This window comes from Quercus robur, chromosome 6, assembly GCF_932294415.1.
Source record: "Quercus robur chromosome 6, dhQueRobu3.1, whole genome shotgun sequence".
In the NCBI taxonomy this organism is placed as follows: Eukaryota; Viridiplantae; Streptophyta; class Magnoliopsida; order Fagales; family Fagaceae; genus Quercus; species Quercus robur.
The window spans coordinates 12,782,486-12,808,378 of NC_065539.1; the positions used below are offsets into that span (position 1 = coordinate 12,782,486).

The following is a 25,893-nucleotide window of genomic DNA, read 5'->3' on the forward strand; positions in this document are numbered from 1 at the left end:
TTCAAAATATTAGCTTTAATTTTTTTTAAAGAAAAAGATTACCTTAAAATTCAAGTTTCAATAATATAGACATTATACTTATATAGTTATATTTGGAAAGAAAAAAAAAATACTACAATTCTAAAATTAATGTAACATGTTACAAGTGTTCCATGGAATGAGGGTGTGCATTTTTTTATTTTAATATTCTTGAATATGTTCAAATTAGTTAACCGATTATGGTATATTTAAAAAAAGTAATTTTAAATTTTTAATAACATTTTCTTCATTTATATAAAACAATATTATAATTATATAATTTAAAAATTTTTTATTAAATTATATTTTTCATATATATATATATATATATCACTTTGTATTTTTAATGAATGCAAAATACATTATATTTTTTATTACATAAAACTTATAAAAATAGAAAATACTGTAAATAACACATGCACCTACAAATTTTGCATAATATTCTTATAAAATAATTATATTACATTCGCGTGGGTTTGAGACTGGTATATTCTGGTTGGATACATCAGTGAAGAAGAAGCATGTATTACTCTAAATTTGCTAGTTCTGACAGCTCTGATAGTTGATTTGTTACAGTAGGTTTACTCTTTTCCTTTTCTTTTGAAAAAAAAGAAAAAGAAAAAAAGAACAGGTATATAATTCTTTAGGCCAGGTTTCATTCATGGGACTCACCAGGTTTGGTGCTTGAAGCTGCCTGTAATTGAGGCTCCATTGGACCTATCACCATGATGTAACACACACACACACACTTGTCACTGTTGTCAGTAGATGTAGTAATAGATATGCTCTTTATTATGCATCCATTATGCGTCCCATATTTGTGATTGCATAGCTGATGTATACTGTGACTACATTATGATTTATGCACATAAATTTCATTATGGATCTGGCATTTGGTGATGGGTTTTCACTTCTGTGTTATTTGCTTTTAATATTTTAACTACAGTCTGTGCAATATGCAAAAGTTCTGATCATAATCCCACTAACTGGCCCACTGTTTTCGCCTCCAGTCAATGTGACTTCAATGGCAAGGGTTGCTGTGAGAGCTGCAATAGATCCAGCATGCCCGCTTGGTATTGTTGACGTATATGGTATAATACAGTATAGACAACAAAAGTCAGCATAGCCTTTGTTAGGTATTTTGTAATCTTTTCCTTAAGCATAAGCATAAGACCAAAGTGCAACTTAGCTACCCATATCTCTGAGTGGAATAACATTAATAAATCATGATGCCTCCTGATCAAGTTCTATTTTGTCAATTTCTTATTGATAGGATGTCTTTATAGATGAAGCAATAAGATGTGCGAGTTTGCACATTGGCATTTTTTGTTTGTTCTATCATCCTTGCGGATTGATTCTGGTTTTTTAAAAACTATTTGTGGACATTTTGAAAAAACGTTTTGATTTCTTTAAATATGAAATAATGGAACAGACTTTCTGCACTCAAAGCTTACTAAGAAATTCCTTGTTAGGTGAAACTTGGGAGTTTCTTGTGGAATGGAACTGCTCCATTTTGTTTAGTTGTTGGTGGCACATGTCCCTGCCCCAGGTCCCATATCATTAAGAAAGTGCACAAATGAAGGAAGCGAAGGTCACCCAAAATGTCTGATTCCAGACAATATGAAGTGAGAATCTATACACTGGGAAGACCATGAATGTTTTATCTGATATGAAATAATTATTGGGTAGAATGCAACTTAAATAATCTGTGATTTAAAATAAAAGGATGAAATAGGCGGTGATTTTGATCGTTAGATTGGGAAGAACAAGGGCATTGGTAACAGAGAGCATTAGAATACATAGAGGATTGTCACCCCTTAGTTTTTAACCAATGACAGGCCCAGATGATATTGCAGGAATCGTGTTCCAAGGCCTTATTCTATGGAGATTTCTTTTCTTCTCTCTCTATTTTTTAATTTTTACAATCCAACAAACGATTTATACAAGTGCATAAGTATTTCTAATGAGTGCATCAGAATGCCCAACATGCTAAGTGAATTCCCAGTTTTTTCAGTGATAGGCTTTTGCTTGAACAGAAAATTATCTTTCCCTTGTTATATCTTGTACTATTAGACCATTGGAAAATTATCTTAGTTCACAGAGTATCAGCCCTAATTATCCTGCAAGCTGTTTTGCTGCAAACTTCTGATTTATCTTAGTTTTCAGAATGTTTGAGATGTTGAAATATTTTAATTCTTAAATTATTTTGAATCTTGTTGTAGATAATTATTCTGTTAAAACATTTGAGCAAAAGTACAAAAGGTGGGGGGCTTCAATGAGCATTCGCAATTAAAATTGATTTTTGTACCTGAATGATATCATGTAGGCCTTCAAAATGTACTGCCAATAATTTTTGTGCAGTGGTATCTTTTTATTCGATGGACTTATTTAGTAGCTTGAAGTCATTGTTCTTTTATTCATAGAGAGAGCAAATAATTATCAAATGCAAGTTTGCACTTCTTCTGGCACTATTTCATCAAAATAAACTTTTCCTAGATAGTTCTCAACAAGGAGATTCTGGAATACCACATTGGAGAGGATGGTGTAGTTCAAGATACTTGCAGGTAAATCTAAAACGAATAGGTGATGGATAATATTATAAGAAAGGTAGCTCTCAAGTTCTAAGGCTGTGTAGCTCAAGTTACTTCATGAATATCAATCTATTTTCCTCCTCTCTGGATTGTGTGGAATCTATTTCAAAGGAAATTTGTGGACAAATTAGAATTTTCATTTGAAGAATTCTTGGGTTTTTGTGGCTGCATCTTAGAATCATTATCTGATTATTGCATCCACAGGCTGTTCAGAGGGTTGTTACTGATATATCTAAAGTTGGCGGCTAAAGTCCAGGAATTTTATAGAATTTTTAGAAGCATTATAACTCACTTTCGTAGAAACATATTGGGTATGCCCTTGATTTAAAGGGAAATTAGATACAGAAAATGTGGGAATGGTGGCAGGCTCCAAAATGTGGTAAACACTCAGCTTCACTGGTTTCTAATTACAAGACATGTTTAATAGAAGCATTGTGATTTACTGATTTTGATCCAAAATAATTTTAGATGTTGAAGCATTGCAATTAATTGTACTTAAGAGGCTGCCAAAAAATTTGACACGAAATACCCTGGATTCCATAGCTGCATGAATTAAGTAAACTTTTTGCTCATCTATTGAATTATATGCTGTAGATTGCATTGTTAATGTATATTTTTATAGCAGTAGACTTGTATTTTGAATTGTATCTATAGATATTAAGAAAACTTGTGCATGATCTTCGAATTCATGGAGAAAAAATCTATAAAAGAGTTCCCTTGTTAATTCAGAAAACAAATTCAACCAGCTCTATAAGAGCAAGATCAAAAGAAAGTACAAAGTAGAAGAAAACAAAAATTCATTACTCAAACGTTAAAAAAGCACAAATATTTATTTGGGGAGGTCTTGCATGATGAACTCCAATAATATTAGTTTCATTTGTTTCCTCCAACTGCATTCTTAACAGCATCACAAGCCCCTTGTGCCTTAGCCTTCACCTGCTGACCAGCCTGCAAGTTGCAACAGAATTCCATTTGTAGGCAAATTAACAAAGATTTGGGGACTAAAATTGTGTCTCAAAGTGACAAGTCCTTGGGATCAAACTAAACTAGTTTGATATGAAAACATTTTTCCTGATACTTGAGATGAGAAGCATTTTGTTATGTTCATTTGTAATTGTAAACTTGTAGTAAAAAGTAAAAAACTTGGTTGAACCTCTTGGCAAGATTCCTTGGTAGATAGGGCAGCATTGCTCGCCTTGTCTGTCATGTTGCTTGCCTTTTCCTAAACCAAAACAAAAATAACACATTATAATAAATGCATGCAATGTAGAGTTTCAATTGATATAAAAATAAGAGGGATAAGAAGCCACCTGAGTTTGGCCCTTGACCTGGCCAGCTTGGTAACTCGCATTCTGGGTGTCCATAATTCACTTTCTGCTTGGAACTTAAACACGTAAAAAGAGTAATTCAGGCTCTAAAATTCAACTTTGTTGGGTGATGCAGCAAACAAATGTGAGGCTAAATTTATAGGACTTTCAAACTAATCCACTACTTGACACGTTTTTGTTTTCTCATAATATGTTCATAACATGTGTCGTTATATGATTGAAGTTTGGCATTTTTAAATTGGCCTTATGACCAGGTTCTTCTTTTTATGACACTAGGTTCAATTACAAGTTGGTTACGATTTTAGAGGGATATATTTTTTTTTAGAGGGATATTTTAGAAGGATATGGACTTTGTCTTTCACAGTTTATTTTGGATCAGAGGAAAACACGTCATTGTGTATGTGTATGGCATTGAATCAATCTAATATTTTTTTAATATAAAAAACAATAGAGGCATGAGAATTTAATTCAGTCTTCCTTCTATAGAGCCACGTCCGATTCGTCCTCCCCCACTTTTTTTTGGAAAATGTCTAGTGCACATCGCTTAATGCACATATAGTACACACTTCTCAAAAACAAGAAAAATCGTGATTTTAACTTTTAAGTCATGATTTTAAACTGTGAAATCATTCAAGTCACAATTTTTTTTTTTTACAGAAAGTGTGTATACTATGTGTGCAAGTGAGTGTTTGTTTCTTCTTTCTGGTCTGTTGTATTGCTGTTTCTTATCAATAAAATGTATTTGTTTCCCATTAAAAAAAAAAAAAAAAAAAAAAAAAGTGAGTGTTTGTGTAATAATCACTCTCCACTTTTTTTTTTTCCCTCTTCCAGCTACGGTTTCTTTGTTCTTCTTCCAGCACTTTTGGATGTGATTTCATGCTAATGACATGTTGATAAATTAAACTGTGACATTTATGGTTTTTTTTTTTTTTTTTTTGATGTTCAAACTTCAAACAGCTTTCATTAAACTGGACCGTGGTCCAAAACAGTTACATCTTTGATAACTTGAAATTCAATGATAGGTGGGATATCCTCAACCCAGATAATAGAATCATTCACAAATTTTGCATTCCTAGCCATACGGTGTGCAGCCATATTGCTTGTTCTACAAACATTGCTGACTTTCCAAACCAGGACATTACAATTCAGCCTCTGGATGCCTTCGATAATCATCTGGATAGAGGTTGGAGGGGAGCTACAGCCCATCAACGCATCTGTTACTACTTGCGCATCACCTTCCAGCACAATGTGCTTCAGCCCAAGGTCACCAGCAAGCAGCAAACCCTCTTCAAAAGCTTTGGCTTCCACTTCCAAAGCTCCCAACGGAAAGTCCATCCTTTTGCTCATCGCTCCCATGATTTCTCCCCTTTCGTTTCTTATGACAATCCCAATTCCACGGCTGCCTAGCTCATTAAACACCACCCCATCCACGTTTACTTTATACCAACCTTCACTAGGAGGGGTCCATCTTTCAGATCTCTGTGGGGTAGATTGTTTAGGGACACCATCTTTCTCACTAAATTCCTCAACAAGAGTAGTGGCTTCAGTTACAATCCTCCTCGCATTCTTGCATTTTCCTTCAAATTTTATAGCATTCCTGTTCTTCCAAATGCACCATGCTATGCACGCCAGATGTTCTAGCTCGCCTTCCTTTCTTTCTTCCCACAGCTTTCAAACCACATCAATGAAGTCGCGATGAGGGTGGCAGGCCCTTGGCAAAGAAATCTTAGCTTCCTTCCAAATTGCATCTGCCAACCAACAGTCCCACAAGGCATGTCCCGAGGGTTCTACCAGCCCGCACAGCCCACACTCATCCCCTTTGGAAACCTTCCGAAGGCAAAGGCAATAGTTTGTAGGAAGGATATTCTTGCACGCCCTCCACATAAAGTGTTTGACTTTACTTTGGCATTTTAATCCCCAAATGGTCTTCCAAAATTCCTTTTTCTTATTCGGGTTTGATCCCTCACAACCAGCCCCTTTGCTTCTCCCATCCATCAGCCACTCATGTGCTACATGGTAAGCACTTTTCACTGTGAAGTTACCTTTTTTGGTCCAAGCCCAGACCAAGGCATCATTCGGCAAACATTTGCTGATAGGGATGCTCAAAATAGCCTCCGCTTCATGGGGTAAGAAACAGTTTTTCACAACACTCGTATTCCACCCCCCAATTTCTCGGTTTAGAAGGCTTTCCACTAGTTCACCTTCAAAGTTTTGAGGACGAGGGCTTACAACCCTGAATGAATTAGGAATTGGAACCCACTTGTCTGCCCATATCCTCACCCTTTGCCCATTACCAATATTCCATCTCAGTCCTCGCTTTAGAACCCCTATAGCAGCCACTAGACTTCTCCAAGTGTATGATGGGTTTTTTCCTAACTGAGCCTCCAAAAAGGTGGAATCCGGGAAGTATTTAGCTTTAAGCACCCGATGAGCCAAGGAATTTGTATCTTGAGAGACTCTCCACCCCTGTTTTGCAAGCAAGGCTAGATTAAAAGTTTTGAGATCCTTAAATCCCATCCCACCTTCAGCCTTTGGTGTGCACATCTTCTCCCAAGCTTTCCAAGCAAGCTTCCTTTCTTTTTCACGCTGACCCCACCAAAAGCTCCTCATCAATGAGTTCAACTCATTACATAAGGAATCAGGAAGTTTAAAACAATTCATCGTATACATTGGGGTGGCTTGGGCAATGGCCTTTATTAGGATTTCACGGCCCGCTGTTGTCAACAGCTTTCCTTTCCAACCCGCTACTTTTCGACCAACCTGATCCAAAATCCGATGGAAGGCTTTCTTTTTTCCCTTCCCCACCAACGGGGGCAGCCCCAAGTATCGCTCATGCTGATGGATGATTTGTGCTCCAAACATATCCTTCACATCCTCTTTAAACTCCTCCCTTGTATTTTTGCTGAAAAAGAGAGAAGTTTTCTCTCTATTTAGCTTTTGTCCCGACTCCTTTTCATACACCTCAAGGATTTTTAAGAGTCTCAGCCCCTCTTCCTTTGAAGCTTTGCCAAACACTATACAATCATCAGCGAAAAGTAAATGAGAGACCCGAGGAGCACTTCTACACACCGCAATGCCTCTAGGTATTCCCCCATTTTCAGACTTTTTAAGCATGGCCGAGAGACCCTCCGCACACAAAAGGAAAATGTACAGTGATATCGGGTCCCCTTGCCTAAGCCCTCGAGTTGGAACGATCCTACCCTTCGGTTCCCCATTTAAGAGCACAGAATAAGACACCGTGGTCACACACATCATCATCAAAGATATCCACCTATCTTGGAAGCCCATTTTGCGCATCATCGCCTCCAAATATGCCCACTCAACCCGGTCGTATGCCTTACTCATATCAAGCTTTATCGCCATCAACCCCTCTTTCCCTTTTCTCCTTTTGTTTATACAGTGCATGACTTCGAAAGCCACAAGAACGTTATCTGTGATCTGCCTCCCTGGTACAAAGGCGCTTTGTGCATCACTGATAACTTCTGGGAGCACTCTCTTCAACCTATTAGCCAATACTTTGGATACAAGTTTATATATAACATTACACAGGCTTATTGGACGGAATTCCGTTATCTTTTGGGGCAGTTAACTTTAGGTATTATACAATGTGCCCATCCAATTGGGCTTAGCCTTCGGCTGGACTGCTGAGAAAGTAGAGGCAAAAGAAAAGAAAAAATTTGTTTTTCAATTTGGATTATACAATGTTTTTTTGTGTGTGTGTGTGTGTGGGGATATTATTGGGGCACATACTGGGGATATTATTGGGCCTTGATATGTGCCCATCCAATTGGGCTTAGCCTTCGGCTGGACTGCTAAGAAAGTAGAGGCAAAAGAAAAGAAAAAATTTGTTTTTCAATTTGGATTATAAAATGTCTTTTTTTTTTTTTTTTTTGGGTGTGTGTGTGTCTGTGGTTATTATTGCACCGTTTAGATAATTAAAATCATAATAAGAAAATACTATTGGCATGGGGCAGCTGGAGGTGCCTACCAGCCAAACCACATGATTGCTGTCCTACACTCCTACTTGCTTATTTTGTCTTAAGGAGCTAGGACTGTACTGCTAAGTTCTAACACTTGTGCTAGAGACATCTTATTATTATTATTTGAATAAAACTATATTGTATATTTATTAGACTATTTTTTTTTATGGGAATATATATTAGACTATTGAATCAAAGTATTCCAGGTACATTATTAACCAGTAAAGCCATTACATTACATCATTGAAGTTTTCGGCTTCAGTTGCTAGCCTCTGGGCCGGTCGGTTTGTTCGAATATAGCCATGAGTCAATGCTATGTGTCTTATTGAAGATCCCAAAAGTCTAAATTCAGGATGGATGAATTATTATTATTATTATTATTATTATTTTAAATTTTAGTATGGATGAATTATGGGCAAAGGATTCCTTTAACTTGTTTGTTGCCGTTTGGGCGAGTTGGCTTGGGGAGGGCAAGGGTTTGAGTTACAAAGGTAGCATATTTAGTATGCAAGTATTTTTAACTATCTCAAAAAAGAAAAAAGAATAAAAAAATAAAAAGAGATATAAAAAATTTAGTATGCAAGTATTTTTGGGTATATCTTTTGATGCAATTTAAAGAGATATAAAAAATAAAAAATAAAAAAATAAAAGAGAAGAATAATCAAGAAGTATTTCAACCTTAAGTAGTCATTCCGCAATATCAAAAAAGAAAAAAGTAGTCATTCGGTAGAAGCTGATTGCTCTGCATATAAAATCACTTCTAATAGTCATTGACCGTGTAGAAATAAAGAGACAAAGAAAAGGGAGAAGGAAACTATTCTGAATGAATCACTGTACATTTTTCTGTATTTTCAGTACATAGGATGCTATACAATACAAGGGTGTACATATATAAAGTGATTATGGTTAATCTAGAAGGATCCCTTGATTAGACTAAAATTAAGGACAATTAATACCACGTTATGGCAGTCACAACCAAGGCTAATCAGGATACTAGCAAGTACCCTAACAAAATTATCAGGATACATGAGATACATTAACATCGCATCTCAAACTCAAGGTAATGTGGTGAAGCCATTTTGAGTTTGAAGATGAGCAAACAAAAACTTAATGATACAAAGTGAAGTTGTAGTCGATTTTAATGTAATTTATACGCTCATGGAAGACAGTTGGGCAATTTGATAAAAACAAATCACAGTTGTAAGAATTTCAATTAGCTTCAAAAAATAAATTCATTCTTCAAACCATCAAGTTGTCTAGGATGCTGCAACATCTTATGTTCCTTTGAAATGATGGAACCAAAAATTCATTCATGAATGCTTTGTTGTTGGAAAGAAACAAGTAAAATACGTTATTACTTATTAGGGCTTACAATTTCTTCTTAGAAAAGAATGCTACAATCGGAAAACAACTCTTCCTTGAAGCCAACAAAGAAGGTGATACCAACCCAAATATGGACTTGTTAATTTGCTCTATTAATTACATGAATGAAACACGGACGAAAATCAACTAGTTTTTAATCAACCGAATGGAAAATAAGTGCTTAAAAACTACTATCAAGTCCTGCAACATACGATTTTTGGAACCAAAAAGAAAAGAAAAAAATTATTTGCAAACCAACAAAGATGCAAAGAAAATGGAGTTGTTCACTGGGAAATGGAGAATCACATGTAAAACATGCAGTATGTGTTCTATCTAGGGCTGTCCATGGGTCGGGTGGGTCGGGTTTTTGCCTAACCCACAACTGACCTGTAACAGTTCGGGTGGGTGGTTTTTCAATCCACAATTGACCTGTAGCAGTAATGGATTCGTCAGTTCGGGTCACCAGCGGGTGGTGGTTGGTTTCGGGTGAAACCAATCTCACCGGAATCCTTCGAAACACGGCGAGATCTCGCCAGATCCGGCGAGATCTTGCCAGATCCATCCAAGATCCGGTGAGATCCCGTCGAATCCGACGAGATTTCTGCCAAATCGTGATGAAAAATCACTGGTTTGGCTAGATCCAGTGTTTATTGTGCCAGAAATCGACGGATTTAAGTAAAAAAGGGGCTGGAATCTAGAAAAAAGGGGCTAAAATCTGGAAAAAGTGGCCGGAATTTGGAAAAATGGCCGGAATCTAGAAAAAATGGCCGGATATTGCATGAACTTCAGTTCGGGTCGGGTTTCAAGGGTTTTAAACTGAAAAACCGATAACCAACCCGCTGGGTGTCGGGTTAGCAAAGTCGGAAACCACGTCCGACCCCCGGAGTCGTCGGATCAGGTGGCAGCGGGTCGAACGGGTTGGGCGGGTCGTCGGTTTGCTTGGACACCCCTAGTTCTATCAATTTGGAGAAACTAGCAGAGGAAGGGTAGGGCCATGGCCCCCTTGGGTTTTTAAAAATTCCCCCCTCCCTTTTATGTTCTTATATTTAAGGGATAAAACCCTTTTTCGTCCCTACATTTTTACACGATTCTCACTTTGGTCCCTAACTTTTTTTTTCACTGCTTTTAGTCCCTATCTTGAAAAACATGTCTCGTTTTAGTCCCTAACGTTACATTAGAGACGGAAATTGCATAGCTGGCAAACGGAAAAAATTAAAAATATTAAAATAATGCACCCTGTGTCCACGTGGCTTTCCACGTCAGCCTCTAAATTAAAAAAATTAATTTATTAATTTTAACGAAATAAAAAATTAAAACAGAAATAAAAACCAAACCCAGTAAAACAACAAATTTCAAACCAAGCAAATTTAAAACCCAGCAAGAACAAGATCAACAAAACACAAACCCAACAAATTTAAAACCCAAAAAATTAAATTCAAACCTATATTCCGAAAATTTGGATTTGATTTTTGTGTTTGCTGTTTTGTGTAAATTTTAACTAAATGAAAAAAAAAGGAAAAAACTGAAATAAAAATAAAAACCCAAAAAAGTAAGAAAATTCAAAACCCCAGAAAATTCAAAACCCAAAAGGAGAAGGAGAACAAGAACAAAAAATTCATACCACTGTCACTACCAAACCTCCATACCCAAACCACTGAGATTCATACCCAAACCTACTACTGAGCCACAAACAACCACTAAGATCCATACCCTTCAGTTTTCAGAGACCCACGCAAGACCCAAGATTCATAACCCTTCAGTTCTACCAAGCCACAAACCCATAAGCTAAACCAACCCAGCAACCACTAAAGCCAACCTAGCCACCATCGAATCCAACCCAGCCAACCCATCAAATCCAACCAACCCACAGTGAGCCAAGACCACCCATGGCAAGCCACAACCACCCCACCCACGGCGACCCACGACGAGCCACGACCACGTCACCCACGGCAAGCCACGACCACGTCACCCACGGCGAGCCACGACTACCCATGAGATTCATACCCAAACCCACTACCAAGCCACAAACAACCACTAAGATCCATACCCTTCAGTTTTCAGAGACCCACAAGACCCAAGATCCATACCCTTTAGTTCTACCAAGCCACAAACCCACCAGCTAAACCAACCCAACAACCACCGAAGCCAACCCAGCCACCATCAAATCCAACCCAGCCAACCCATCAAATCCAACCGACCCACAACGAGCCAAGACTACCCATGGCGAGCCACGACCACCCCACCCATGGCAACCCACGACGAGCCACGACCACCTCACCCGCGATGAGCCACGACTACCCATGAGCAGACATCGGACTACGGCGATCTGAATCCCACCTACCCAAAGCCTCCACGCCGATCTATGCCACGCCGATCTGAGGAAGAGAGGAGAGAGCATGGGAGAAAGAGAGAAACTCTGAAAGTGAGAGGAAGAGAGAGAGTGAGATTAAAAAATAATCTCGGGGTTTTGAATTTTTTGTTCTTGTTCTTGTTCTTCTGGGTTTTTGAATTTTCTTACTTTTCTGGGTTTTTATTTTTATTTCAGTTTTTTTCCTTTTTTTTTCATTTAGTTAAAATTTACAAATTAATTTTTTGTTTTTAAAAAATGACGTGGCATTTGTGGGTATTATTTTAATATTTTTAATTTTTTCCGTTTGCCAGCTATGCAATTTCCATCTCTGATGTAACGTCAGAGACTAAAACGAGACACGTTTTTCAGAATAGGGACTAAAAGCGGTGAAAAAAAAAGTTAGGGACCAAAGTGAGAATCGTGTGAAAATGTAAGGACGAAAAATGGATTTATCCCTATATTTAAAATAAGAATTCTTATACAAAATTTTACTAATGGCGCCATAGATTTTTAAGAAAAATATAAATGATTAATGAATCATTTTATCATTATTCTTGGGATACAGTTTGACTACAACTTCTTTTTTAAAAGTTAAGATTGCTACATATTTTGAAAATATAACCGTTGGATGGCATGTTCTTTAGGCTTTTAACATACATGTCAAATTTTGTGCCAATCGGATTTTATTTACTATATGATCCATAAATTTATTTTTAATGCATAATTTTAGACTACAAAAACTTGCAATTTAAAAAAATTAATTGATGACATAACTATTGATCTTTAATCTTCTGTAAAATTTTCAAGCATAGAAGATATAAGAAAAAAAATATAATTCAATTAATGGTGAATTTTTTCAAAATTTACATCAAATAAAAAGATATTGAGTAAAGTTGTAGTCTTAGGTTATAATCAAGTTTATAACCAAACTTTGTCCTCTTTCCTGTACCATACATATCTCCTTAAATTAAAGTGTCTCAAGTTATATTTTCTATAAATATATAAGTTTATATAAAAAATGTAATCTGCCAATTTCCTCTTAATACTTTTATTCTATGTGTAGCTCATTTAAGAGAGAGAGAGAGAGAGAGAGAGAGAGAGAGAGAGAGAGAGAGATATATATATATATATATATATCCCTAGAATAGATAGTAAATCTCATTAATAAAAACCTTCTTTAATTTCCAAAAACTAAACTTTTTTTTGAAAGACTTATTATTATTAAAAAAAATTGTAGTTAGAAATTAGAGATTGGATACTAGTATGTTTTAGATTTTGTATTTGTATAAGAAATGACAATTGCAAATTTCCTGGCTAAGAGTTAAATATACTTATTACGTACATTAGTCATCTACGAAATATAAAGGTTTTTCTTTAGTTTTTATTAGGCACGTAAAGGGACGTTCTATTATTTAAATATCATAATCGTTAATTTGTACAGTGCGCGATCATTGGACCATTCTATATAGGCCTCGTTGTGCACGATGCGTGGATACTAGCCCATTGTAGGCCCAGATGGTATGATGTGAACGGCAGGTTAGCCGAGATGCCTGAATTATTCGTGCACACCCTAAAATACCTCGGTAATGCCTTGGGGAATGTCGCTGCCGAGCACTATTTGGCGTCTAGCTTAAGGTTCAATATTCAAACCCCTGTTCCCAAAGTGGGGTCCATTCTTGTCAGGAATAATCGAAATGGGATCCACCCACACGAGTGTCACCAGAAAATAATCATCATTGACCCATTATGGAAAGACTATAAGTAAGAGGAAAGGATATGAAAAAGGGGTTGGTGGAGTAAAAGTGTTCAGCAGAAGATATCCTCTACTCTGGTGGGCTTTCAACTGTCCTAAGGGACTACACATTGTAGGAAACCCATAAACCCATAATAACAAATAAATTGTGAGCCCAATCACACTGTCGGCCCATTAGTCGTCAGTTGGGCTTGCACAATTGGCGCCATCTGTGGGAATCTCCTACTCAGCTGTAGTTCCACCGAGATACATTTGACTGAACATGTCTGACCATCGCTCAGCGAGCTATGTTGATAGCGGGTCGGGGGGCTCGTCTTAGAGTTCGAGCTGGCCAGAGAGGAGGCATAAGAGGAATGAAGACCTAAGACACGAACAAGATAGAGAACGCTCTAGCTCGAGAGAGGGATCGTTGCAGACGTACTGGCTAGCGTCTGAAGTCCCCGAGCAAGACCATCGTGACAAGAGAGATCAGGAATTAGAATTCTTGCGCAGATTGGTCAGGGACCTGGAATTAGAGGACCGAGGTAGATGTTGAAGAAGGAACCGTAACGAGTCTCCTAAAGGGTTAGTAAGTGTTGGGGGTAGTCATGGAGAAGCGTCCCACCAATCTGGTTCCCGTCAGTCCAGGGAGAGATCAAGGGATTTCACTGATGGGGAGTCGGTTTCTCCTAAACGGTGTAGGCACTGGAGTGCCGCAATGGATGCCATGAGCCGTGCGCTGCATAGAGCGGCTCGGTCACCATTCTCAGATGAGATTGAACGTGCTCAAATGCCGAGGAGATTTAACAAACCACCGTTTATCTCGTATGATGGGAAGACAGATCCCGTAGAGCATGTCAGTCATTATATCAAATGATGTCTCTTTACAATCAAAATGACGCACTCATGTGTAAAATATTTCCTTCTAGTCTCGGGCCTACCGCTTTGAGGTGGTTCAATGGGTTAAGGAAGGGATCAATTCATAACTTCGGAGAGCTAATTCAGGAGTTCGGAGTTCGATTTATGACGTGCAGCCAAGTAACATAGCCGGTGGATGCATTACTCTCTATGAAGATGGGAGCTGGGGAAACTCTTCGGGACTATGCCAATAGGTATTGGGAATTGTATAATGAGATTGGTGGAGGTAATGAGAAGGTGGCCGCAAGTACCTTCAGGTTGGGTCTGCCCGAAGACTCAGAGTTACGGGATTCATTGACTAAGAGGCCTCCTGAGAATATATAGCAACTTATGAGGCGCATTGAGGAGTATAAAAGGTTGGAAGATGATCGGCAGCAGATCAAAGGAAAAGCCCCTGCCACATCGTAGTATACGAAGGATCCTCGGTCTGGAGGCTTCCAATTGAGGACGACGAGAGAATTGAGAATTCAAGAGCCCGATGCTCGTCCCGGGGAGATCAATGTGACGTTTGAAGAGCCAGTACATAAAATTCTAGAACGGATAAAAAACGAACCCTACTTTTGATGGCCGAGCAAAATGGGGGGTGATCCAATAAGGAGGAATCAAAGTCTTTACTACACTTACCACCAGGACAAGGGGCACACCACGGAGTAGTGTCGAGTGTTCAAGGACCATTTGGAACAGTTAGTGAAGTCTGGGCATTTGAAGAAATTTGTAGTGAACCCTGAGGGCAGTTCTGCCGGAGAGGCCCCCAGATCACGGGGGAATACGCTCCCGCCCCTGTTAGGTGTAATTGAAGTTATCCATGCAGCCTCCATGGGCACCATTGTGAGTCAGCGGAAGGGGGTACTAAGTGTAGTGTCCGTAGAGAATGCCAGAGAGGATGCTCGGCCCGGGAAGAAAGCTAGGTGCTCCCGAGAACCAATCGCATTTGGGGATGATGATTTGGAAGGAACCACTCAGCCGCATGACGACGCACTCGTGGTTACCGCATGAATAAACGGTTTTATAGTGAAAAGAGTGTTGACAGACCAGGGCAGTGGGGCTAAGGTGATGTATCCCAATCTATTTAAAGGGTTGGTCGTGAAGGCGGAGGATTTGTCCAAATATGATACCACTCTAGTGGGATTTGATGGCCGAATGGTGGTACTAGAGGGACAAATTTCACTCCTTGTGAACACGGAAGGAAAGAAGGTGATGGTAAACTTCATTGTAGTCAGCTCATTTTCTCCTTATATAGCAATACTCGGCAGGCCGTGGATTCATGCGATGGGGGCAGTCCCGTCCACTTTGCATGTTAAGGTGAAGTTTCATACCGACCATGGTGTCGCCGTGGTTCGAGGAGACCAGCAAGTAGCAAGGCAATGTTTAGTGGCGGCAGTAAACTGGGAGATAAAGCAAAAAGAGTCTGCCGAAGAGGTCCTTTGTAGCAATTACAGGAGTCCCAAGAGGGCCAGGGGGCTGACAGTGCCGAGGATTTGATTAGGGTAAGTATACTTCCATACGAGAATAGGAGTTTTCAAATAGGAACAAGTATGAAACACGAGGACTGGGTAAACCTGCTATTACTGTTAGTTTAGAATCTGAATGTTTTTGCATGGAGTCCATACGAAGTACCCAGAGTGGATTCGGAATTTATTACCCACAAACTCAACGTGGACCCATTGTACCCACCAAAGAAACAGAAGCCGGGGAGATCGGTTAAGCAACACGTTGCAGCTGTTAAGCAGGAGGTTGAAAAGTTGAAGGAAGTGAGGGCGATAAGAGAAGTCTTTTTCTCGAAATGGCTATCCAATACCGTGGTAGTGAAGAAGAAGAATGGTAAGTGGAGGGTTTGTGTGGATTTCACCGACCTTAATCGAGCATGCCCGAAAGATCCCTTCTCAGTGCTGAAGATTGATCAGCTAGTGGATGCCACATGTGGACACCCTAGGATGAGCTTTTTAGACTCTTTTAAGGGCTATCATCAAATTGCTTTGGCCGCCGAGGATTAGGAGAAAATGTCATTCATCTCCCCTGAAGCTAATTACCACTACATAGTAATGTCGTTCGAACTAAAGAATGTCGGGGCCACTTATCAAAGGATGATGACCAGAATATTCAGGGAGAAGATCAAGAATACGGTGGAAGTCTACATTGTTGACATCGTGGTGAAAAGCAAGGAATATTAAAGGCATGTCAGTGATTTAGCAGACATATTTGAAGTACTTAGGCGACACAGGTTACGTCTTAATGCCGATAAGTGCATTTTTGGCGTAGGGGCTGGAAAATTTCTTGGGTACATGATCACTCACTGGGGAATAGAAGTGAATCTCGATCAGATAAGTGCTATAGAGCGGCTTAAGCCACCGAGTAATCCAAAGGAGGTACAAGTATTGACCAGGATGTTAGCTGCATTAAACCAGTTTGTCTCCAAGTCCGTTGATCGGTGCCGTCTTTTTTACCAATTACTGAAAAAATGGATAGGCTTCCAGTGGACCGAGGAATGTGAAAGGGCTTTTCAGGATCTGAAGAAGTACCTGGTAAACGCGCCGATATTTTCTGCCCTGGAGGTTGGTGAAGATTTGTTTATATATTTGTCGGTATCCGAGCACTCAATAAGCGCGGTATAATTGAGAGATCAGGGAGTTCAAAAGCCAATCTACTACATTAGCAAGACCTTGGTCGATGCAGAGGCGAGGTATTTGCCCCTGGAAAAGCTAGCATTAGCCTTAGTGCATGCAACCAGAAAGTTACCTTACTACTTTCAAGCTCATACGGTATATGTGTTGACCGAGTATCCATTACAATCTTTACTCAAGAGGTCTGACTTTACGGGCCGGATAGTCAAGTGGGGGACTAGACTATGATCATTTGATATTCGGTATCGACCTCGAAGCTTGGTCAAGGGCCAAGTACTTGCCGACTTTATTGCAGAATTTACTCCTCGGAGAAACCAGAGGGTTGTGTGTAATGTGGAGGCTCGACCTTGGAGGGTGCTTGTGGATGGTGCGTCAAACGCAATGGGAGTAGGGGCTGGTATTGTTATAATATCACCAGAAGGAGTGAAAGTGGAGCATTCATTCAGGTTGGGGTTTAGGGCATCGAACAATGAGGCCGAATATGAGGCCCTTCTTGTGGGATTGAGGGCCGCGCTTAGCCTTGAAATGACCGACCTAGAGGTGTATTCGGATTTTCGACTGGTGGTTAGTCAAGTTGAAGGTAGCTTTGAAGCCAAAGATCCTTGGATGATTGATTACTTGAAACTTGTGACGCAAATGATGAGCAAGTTTTAAAAGATGAGGTTAGTTCAAATTTCCCAAGGACAAAACAGGCATGCAAATTCCTTAGCAACTTTGGCATCATCGTTGACCGATGAGGTACCTTAGATGATCAAGGTGGAAGTGGTGAAGGAACCCAGTATTGATCCAAAAGTGAATGTCTCGGTTGTTGCATCATTTGAGCCTAGTTGGATGGACCCGATCATTGAGTTTCTGGCCAAAAACCGTTTACCAAGCGAAGGCAAAGAAGCAGACAAAGTGCGTAGAATTACTGCTCGATTCTAGTTGTCCGAAGACCGCAGATTGTATTGAAGATCTTTTGGAGAGCCTTACTTGTTATGCCTCCATCCTGCCAAGGTTAATGAACTTTTAATCGAGCTCCATGAAGAGGTCAGCGGCAACCATGTTGGAGGCTGCTCATTGGCCCACCGAGCAATGACCCAAGGATTTTGGTGGCCTACGATGTAGAGAGATGCTGCTGAGTATGTCAAAAAGTGCAAGTAACGCCAAAAACACGCCCCGTTGGTACACCAACTTGTAGGAAGTTTGAATCCCATTAGCAATCCCTGGCCTTTTACACAGTAGGGGCTAGACATCATTGGCCCATTTCCCTGAGCTACCGAGAATAGAAGGTTTGTCTTGGTGGCTGTGGATTATTTCACTAAGTGGGTCAAAGCCGAAGCACTGGCTAATATTCGGGATGTGGATGTCAAGAAGTTTGTTTGGAAGAACATAGTGATGAGGTTTAGGGTGCTAGAGTCCTTAGTGTCAGATAATGGGTTGCAATTTGACAGTAAAGCTTGTCGCAAGTACTACAATGACCTCAGCATAAAGAATAGGTACTCGACCCCGGCATATCCCCAAAGCAACGGTCAAGCCGAGGCAATAAACAAAGTAATTGTTAATGGGTTGAAGAAGAGGCTAGAGGGAGCAAAGGGAAGATGGGCCGAGGAGTTGCCAAACGTGTTGTGGGCGTACTATACAACACTGCAGAGATCAACAGGTGAGACTCCTTATTCCTTAGCAAATGGAGTGGAGGCGGTTATATCAATAGAAATAAGTCTATGTAGCATAAGGACCTTAGAATTCTCCCCAGTCATGAATGAAGAAGCAATGGTAAGGCAGGTGGATTCACTAGAGGAGTGCCGAGAAGCAGTGACTATCCGTTGGGCAAATTACCAACAGAAGCTGGCTCAATGGTATAACAAAGATGTGAAGATGAGAGAGTTTGGTGCTAGTGACCTTGTGTTACGAAGAGCTGTGGGAGGTGCTTGGGACATCAGTGTCGGGAAACTAGCTTCGAACTGAGAATGACCGTACAAAGTCACCACCATAGCTGGAGCAGGAGCATACTACTTAGAAGACATGGAGGAGAGGCCACTTCCTCAGCCATGGAATGTACAAAACTTGAAAAGATATTATCATTAAGTATGTCAAGCTTGGGTGTTCGAAATGTACAGTACTAAGCACATGGATTATAATGAATGAATAGAATGTGAACTTTCCCACTCAAAACTGCTTATCAAAAATTTTCTAAGGACAGAAGCCTTGGTTCGGCCTGACCCCTGTCACCGACCAGGTGAAAACCTTACCATAAAATTTTCTAAGGACAGAAACCTCGGCTCGGCATGACCTCTGTCATTGAAAAAGTGAAAACCTTACCCTAAATTGTCTAAGGGCAGAAGCCTTAGCTTGGTCTGACCCCGGTGACCAAGCAAACGGAAGCCTTAGTACGAATTCTCTAAAGACAGGAAGAAATATCATTATGTAGTTTCTAGTACGAAAGCCTAGATAAGGCAATTAACAGACACCCTAAGTGCTGATCAAAACATACCATGCAAGTCAAATAGGGAGAACAAGACAAATATAGATAATAAAATCTAAAACGTTTCACCACCAAACCATGGTGACATTAAATACAAGTCATAAAATGAAAATGTTAGGTACCAAAACCATCACGGTACCAAGTATCAAGTCATGTCACCACATCCCGGTGACCCTAGGCAAATTAAAGTAAAAATAAAGGTAAAGATAAAGTAACTTTCATAAGCTCAAATCATTGGGTTCTGAGGCTGTTCGGGCATAGTGGAGGCGGCGTCCATGGCAGACTGGACATTAGGATCTGGCAGTGGAGGTTGTGTTGGTCCTTGCACAGCGTTTAGGTTACTGGTGATTTTGAGATCAATCAGCTCAGCGTGAGAGTCAATCTCTTCGACCAAAGCCCTCATACTTTGATTGCCTTCCTTTTCGGCACGAGCAAGGTTTTGAACTGAAGGATCAGGGTACGGGATATGCTTGGGGTTTCTAAACGACGAATCCTCTGGCACCCCCATAGTAGATACGGTTGCCATCCATCCTTTGCCGAACCTATATTGCCGACATTGAAATACGACTGGTTTGCAAGAGTTCTCAGCATCAACAAACCCCATGTCATAGAACTTGTCTTCGCTCACCTCCAGGGCTGCTTTCAGGTCAGCAACTTCTTTGTCTCTGGTCAAGATTAGGCTCTCGGCTTCGGCTAATTTGAGCTTCATCTCCCCTAACTTGGTCTCTAGCTTTGTGGCCTTTTCCTCGGCCAATGCTCGGGCTCTCTTGAGTTCTCTAGCCTTTCCTTTAGCAGCCTCTGTGGCAATGCCCTTCTCCCTCGCAGTCACCTCTGCTACCACTTTCAGAGCTTTTTCTTTCTCAGCATCCTTGGCAGCATACTTCACCCGGTCCTCCACCATGTAGGCCAGTTGGGCCACCTATTAAAATAACAAAGGATCATTATGTAAGAAGTAACAGGAAACTATAGAAATGACTAACTGAAAAGGATTGAACATTACCGCAATAGCGTGCCATTGGAGTTTGAGAGCAACCGCCTCATCACTGCCGTCCACAAAGTATCGCACGTCATTCGGCAACTAAAAGGCTTGCCCCAAGCTCCTAGCAATCCAACCACCTTCCTCAGTAGCCTAGTTCCTAATACTAGCAATCACCGCTAGTGGCTAATCACCAAGCATAAAAGTGCTCTGCCATCCAACCACAGGTTGTGCAGAGGAAGAGGCTACATTTGAGCCCACAACCACAGTTTCTACTAAGTTCCGAAACAGTGTTTTTTTGCTATTAGTTCTAGAAAAGTGGTAGATTGCTGTTAAGTTCCGAAATAGTGTTTTTTTGCTGCATATTTTCCAAAATCGGGGTATTGAGTCTATATATATTTCAAAAATGCTAATAGAAATCAATTCTCATCTGGTTCCGTAGTTCGATTCTCCTCTCTCTCTTCATCGCCATGAATCTCCAATCTTCTTCAATCGGTAATCGAAATTTCCTTTCTAACTCTATACTATATATTATATTGTTCAATTCAATTTTAGTTGTAGCAGTTATTTGCGTGTAAAATTTTTCTTTTTTAATTTAATATTTTTGTTTTCTTTTTTCTAAGCATGAGAATTGGTTTGCACAACTCTGAACTCTCACTCTCAGTTTTTTTTTTTTTTTTGGTGTGGATTTGAGATGTATAGAATTTTGGAATTCGATTCCAAATCTATTGGTGTGTGAAGTAGCCAAAAAGCCGAAAATCGAATTCAAGACGGAATCGGTTTTCCGAACTTTCAATTTCTAGGGTTTTAGTTTCTATGGATATTAAATCCTTCAAATTTGATGCGGAATTTCAAAGAGGACATTGGTTTTGGTTTCAAAGTAACTGTTGTGCTAATCAAACAAGCAAAACCTATTCAAAAACCAAACTTTAAATAAATAATTAAAAAAAATCCAGTTTTTGTGAAATTAAATATTAAATATAAATAGGCATGAGGCTTTGGAAAGTTAGTTAGAATAACTTGTTTTTGGTTTTTTGATTATTGTTAATCGAGTTCGGAGAAAGTAGAATTAGTGCTTGACAAATTTTTGCAAAGCTGAATGATGTAAACAGTTTTACTTAATGTAGAAATTAAATTCATATTTTGAAATTAAAATCTCTATATTTTACAATGCTTCTATTTAAATAAATAAAAACATAAAAAAGCTACTTATTTTTATGTTTATGTTTATTTGTCGATAATCCCCCCCCCCCCAAAAAAAAAAAAGTTATAAGGAACTCGAGTTCCTTACAAGGTACTCGAGCTTGGTGAGCTCGAGTACCGTAGAAATTAAAAAAAGAAAAAAAAAACAGCATTTTATTTATAAATGTTACTCAAGCCTGGTATACTCGAGTATTGTGTTGCATAGTACTCAAGTTTACCAAGCTCGAGTATTGCATTATTTTTTTTAATCGCCCAATTTCCAGCTCAGCATGGCCACGGTGGCAAAACTAGGGGGAACTTGAGTTTACTGTGCTCGAGTACCATTCTGGAACTCGAGATTCAGAAACTCAAGTTCTAGAAAAGTGGTAGATTGCTATTAAGTTCCGAAATAGTGTTTTTTTGCTGCATATTTTCCAAAATCGTGGTATTGGGCCATTTTGGCCAAAAGATATCTATATTTATAAACGAAAACGACGTAGTTTATAGATTCTATATATATTACAAAAACGCTAATAGAAATCAATTCTCATCTGGTTCTGTAGTTCGATTCTCCTCTCTCTCTTCATTGCCAAAAATCTCCAATCTTCTTCAATCGGAAATTGGAATTTCCTTTCAAACTCTATACTATATATTATATTGTTCAATTCAATTTCAATTGTAGCAGTTATTTGCGTGTAAAATTTTTCTTTTTTAATTTAATATTTTTGTTTTCTTTTTTCTAAGCATGAGAATTGGTTTGCACAACTTTGAACTCTCACTCTCAGTTTATTTATTTATTTTTTTGGTGTGGATTTGAGATGTATAGAATTTTGGAATTCGATTCCAAATCTATTGGTGTGTGAAGTAGCCAAACAGCTGAAAATCGAATTCAAGACGGAATCGGTTTTCTGAACTTTCAATTTCTAGGGTTTTAGTTTCTATGGAGATTAAATCCTTCAAATTCGATGCGGAATTTCAAAGAGGACATTGATTTTGGTTTCAGAGTAACTGTTGTGCTAATCAAACAAGCAAAACCTATTCAAAAACCAAACTTCAAATAAATAATTAAAAAAAAATATCTAGTTTTTGTGAAACTAAATATTAAATATAAATAGGCATGAGGCTTTGGAAATTTAGTTAGAATAACTTGTTTTTGGTTTTTTTGATTATTGTTAATCGAGTTCAGAGAAAGTAGAATTAGTGCTTGGCAAATTTTTGCAAAGCTGAATGATGTGATCAGTTTTACTTAATGTAGAAATTAAATTCATATTTTGAAATTAAAATCTCTATATTTTACAATGCTTCTATTTAAATAAATAAAAACATAAAAAAAGTTACTTATTTTTATATTTATGTTTATATTTATGTTTACCAAGCTCGAGTACCACATTATTTTTTTTAATCGCCCAATTTCCAACTCAGCAGTGCCACGGTGGCAAAACTAGGGGGAACTCGAGTTTACTGTGCTTGAGTACCATTCTGGAACTCGAGTTTTAGAAACTCGAGTTCTAGAAAAGTGGTAGATTGTTATTAAGTTCCAAAACAGTGTTTTTTTGCTACATATTTTCCAAAATCGTGGTATTGGGCCATTTTGGCCAAAAGATATCTATATTTATAAACGAAAATGAGGTAGTTTATTGAGTCTAAATATATTACCAAAACGCTAATAGAAATCAATTCTCATCTGGTTCCGTAGTTCGATTCTCCTCACTCTCTTCATTGCCAGAAATCTCCAATCTTCTTCAATTGGTAATCGGAATTTCCTTTCAAACTATATACTATATATTATATTGGTCAATTCAATTTCAGTTGTAGCAGTTATTTGCGTGTAAAATTTTTCTTTTTTAATTTCATATTTTTGTTTTCTTTTTTCTAAGCATGAGAATTGGTTTGCACAACTTTGAACTCTCACTCTCAATTTATTTATTTATTTTTTTGGTGTGGATTTGAGATGTATAGAATTTTGGGATTCGATTCCAAATCTATTGGTGTGTGAAGTAGCCAAACAGCTGAAAATCGAATTCAAGACAGAATTGGTTTTCCAAACTTTCAATTTTTGGGGTTTTAGTTTCTATGGAGATTAAATCCTTCAAATTCGATGCGGAATTTCAAAGAGGACATTGGTTTTGGTTTCAGAGTAACTGTTGTGCTAATCAAACAAGCAAAACCTATTCAAAAATCAAACTTCAAATAAATAATTAAAAAAAAATCCAGTTTTTGTGAAATTAAATATTAAATATAAATAGGCATGAGGCTTTGGAAAGTTAGTTAGAATAACTTGTTTTTGGTTTTTTTGATTATTGTTAATCGAGTTCAGAAAAAGTAGAATTAGTGCTTGGCAAATTTTTGCGAAGCTAAATGATGTGAACAGTTTTACTTAATGTAGTTCGATTCTCCTATTCTCCTCTCTCTTCATCGCCAGAAATCTCCAATCTTCTTCAATCGGTAATCGGAATTTCCTTTCAAACTCTATACTATATATTATATTGTTCAATTCAATTTCAGTTGTAGCAGTTATTTGCATGTAAAATTTTTCTTTTTTAATTTAATATTTTTGTTTTCTTTTTTCTAAGCATGAGAATTGGTTTGCACAACTCTGAACTCTCACTCTCAGTTTATTTATTTATTTTTTTGGTGTGGATTTGAGATGTATAGAATTTTGGAATTTGATTCCAAATCTATTGGTGTGTGAAGTAGCCAAACAGCTGAAAATCGAATTTAAGACAGAATTGGTTTTCCAAACATTCAATTTCTAGGGTTTTAGTTTCTATGGAGATTAAATCGTTCAAATTCGATGTGGAATTTCAAAGAGGACATTGGTTTTGGTTTCAGAGTAATTGTTGTGCTAATCAAACAAGCAAAACCTATTCAAAAACCAAACTTCAAATAAATGATTAAAAAAAATCCAGTTTTGGTGAAATTAAATATTAAATATAAATAGGCATGAGGCTTTGGAAAGTTAGTTAGAATAACTTGTTTTTGGTTTTTTTGATTATTGTTAATTGAGTTCAGAGAAAGTAGAATTAGTGCTTGGCAAATTTTTGCAAAGCTAAATGATGTGAATAGTTTTACTTAATGTAGAAATTAAATTCATAGTTTGAAATTAAAATCTCTATATTTTATGATGGTGTAATGAAAATCCACAAGTCGTATCTCGTCCATATAAGTCGTCCAAAGAAAAGAAAGGAAGAAGGAGCATGCTCGTCCATAACAACCTCATCCGTCCGTCCTTAAAGGACGGACGAGGTTGTTGCGCCCTGAGCATGTTGAGCCTTAGACGACTCAAATTTCCACCAGGTGTGAGAGACGAGTCAAACCATTACAAGTCAAGTCTAACAACCATTGTGAAATGCAGATCCAAATAATGTAACTTCCATGGCAGTTATGGAAGTTACCTCCGAATCTTTCGAACTCCTCAACAATAAGAATGGTTACCAAACAAGTAACCGTTCCCCGCATGCTATATAAGCGCTCACCAACAAGAGGGTAGGGCATTCTGATACTTCCAATATACTTGGAATTACAAAAAGACTAACTTTACCATCAGAGGATTCTTGGCCGGCTTCCACCGGTCTCCTCTAATTCTGTGTTTGTTTTCTCAGGACTCAGTCATAAAATCATCAACGCCCGAGATTTTCAGCCCACTGATATCACAGGATTTATCAGTTGACGCTGTCTGTGGGGAAGGAATTTTTTGCATTTGAACTTCATCGTTGAATTCTGTGATTTTTTTCTCTGACAAAGGGCTGAAATGGTTCGGACAAGATCAAGGGCTACTAGTCCAGGCCCTCAAGAGAGTAGGGATGCCTCCAGTAACCCTCATCGCGACCGTCAATCGGCGTCTGCCGTGCAACCATCTTCTGTCCAATATGTGCAATCCATGGCCGCCGCTATGGCGAAGTTAACCCGCCAGAACCAGGAGTTGGTCAAAGAACTTAATTTAAGAAGGTAGCGTCATGAAGGGAACACTGAAGGACAGGCCCAGAGTCAAGAAGATGGAAGGAATGTTGAACCTGAAAGCCAGTCAAGGGGTACCACTTCATGGAGGGTGCCTCATTTGGAAAGGGAAATGGACCAAATGAGAAGAGCTATGGATGAGATGAGGGAGACTTATTTTATATTCCCAATTTTTACTCAGCAGAACTTATTTTACATCAGCATATCAGGATTTTATTGTTGTACATCATTTACCTAGTAAAGGATTATTTCCATATCATTGAGATTGATGGGTTAAAACCTAATAACCATCATGGCTTAAACAAGAATTAGCTCGGGCTATTTGCTATTAATCAGCCATTGAACAGTGTTTTACTTTTGTCCCTTTCTTGATATTTAATATAGCTAATCAATGCATAGAGTTTAAACTACAAC

The 25,893-nt window shown here is 38.5% G+C and overlaps 2 protein-coding genes across 2 annotated transcripts in view; both read right to left on the reverse strand.

The window, feature by feature from the left end:
- Positions 1 to 25,893, reverse strand: part of LOC126732812 (uncharacterized) — a 46,593-nt gene that overhangs the window by 14,905 nt on the left and 5,795 nt on the right. The window lies entirely within an intron of this gene.
- Positions 3,312 to 4,081, reverse strand: LOC126732816 (stress-induced protein KIN2-like). The gene is made up of 3 exons (XM_050435848.1): positions 3,920 to 4,081; positions 3,763 to 3,831; positions 3,312 to 3,557 (listed from the first exon to the last, which is right to left on the reverse strand). Exons 1-3 carry the CDS (start codon positions 3,971 to 3,973, stop codon positions 3,483 to 3,485), a joined length of 198 nt encoding a protein of 65 aa, XP_050291805.1. The 5' UTR covers positions 3,974 to 4,081; the 3' UTR covers positions 3,312 to 3,482.

Coding starts and splice junctions, on each gene's coding strand:
- LOC126732816 (XM_050435848.1), bottom strand. CDS start 3,973: ATGGACACCCAGAATGCGAGTTACCAAGCTGGCCAGGTCAAGGGCCAA. Junction 3,832..3,919: donor AGGTCAAGGGCCAAACTCAG/GTGGCTTCTTAT, acceptor GTTTTGGTTTAG/GAAAAGGCAAGCAACATGAC. Junction 3,558..3,762: donor CCAAGGAATCTTGCCAAGAG/GTTCAACCAAGT, acceptor TGCAACTTGCAG/GCTGGTCAGCAGGTGAAGGC.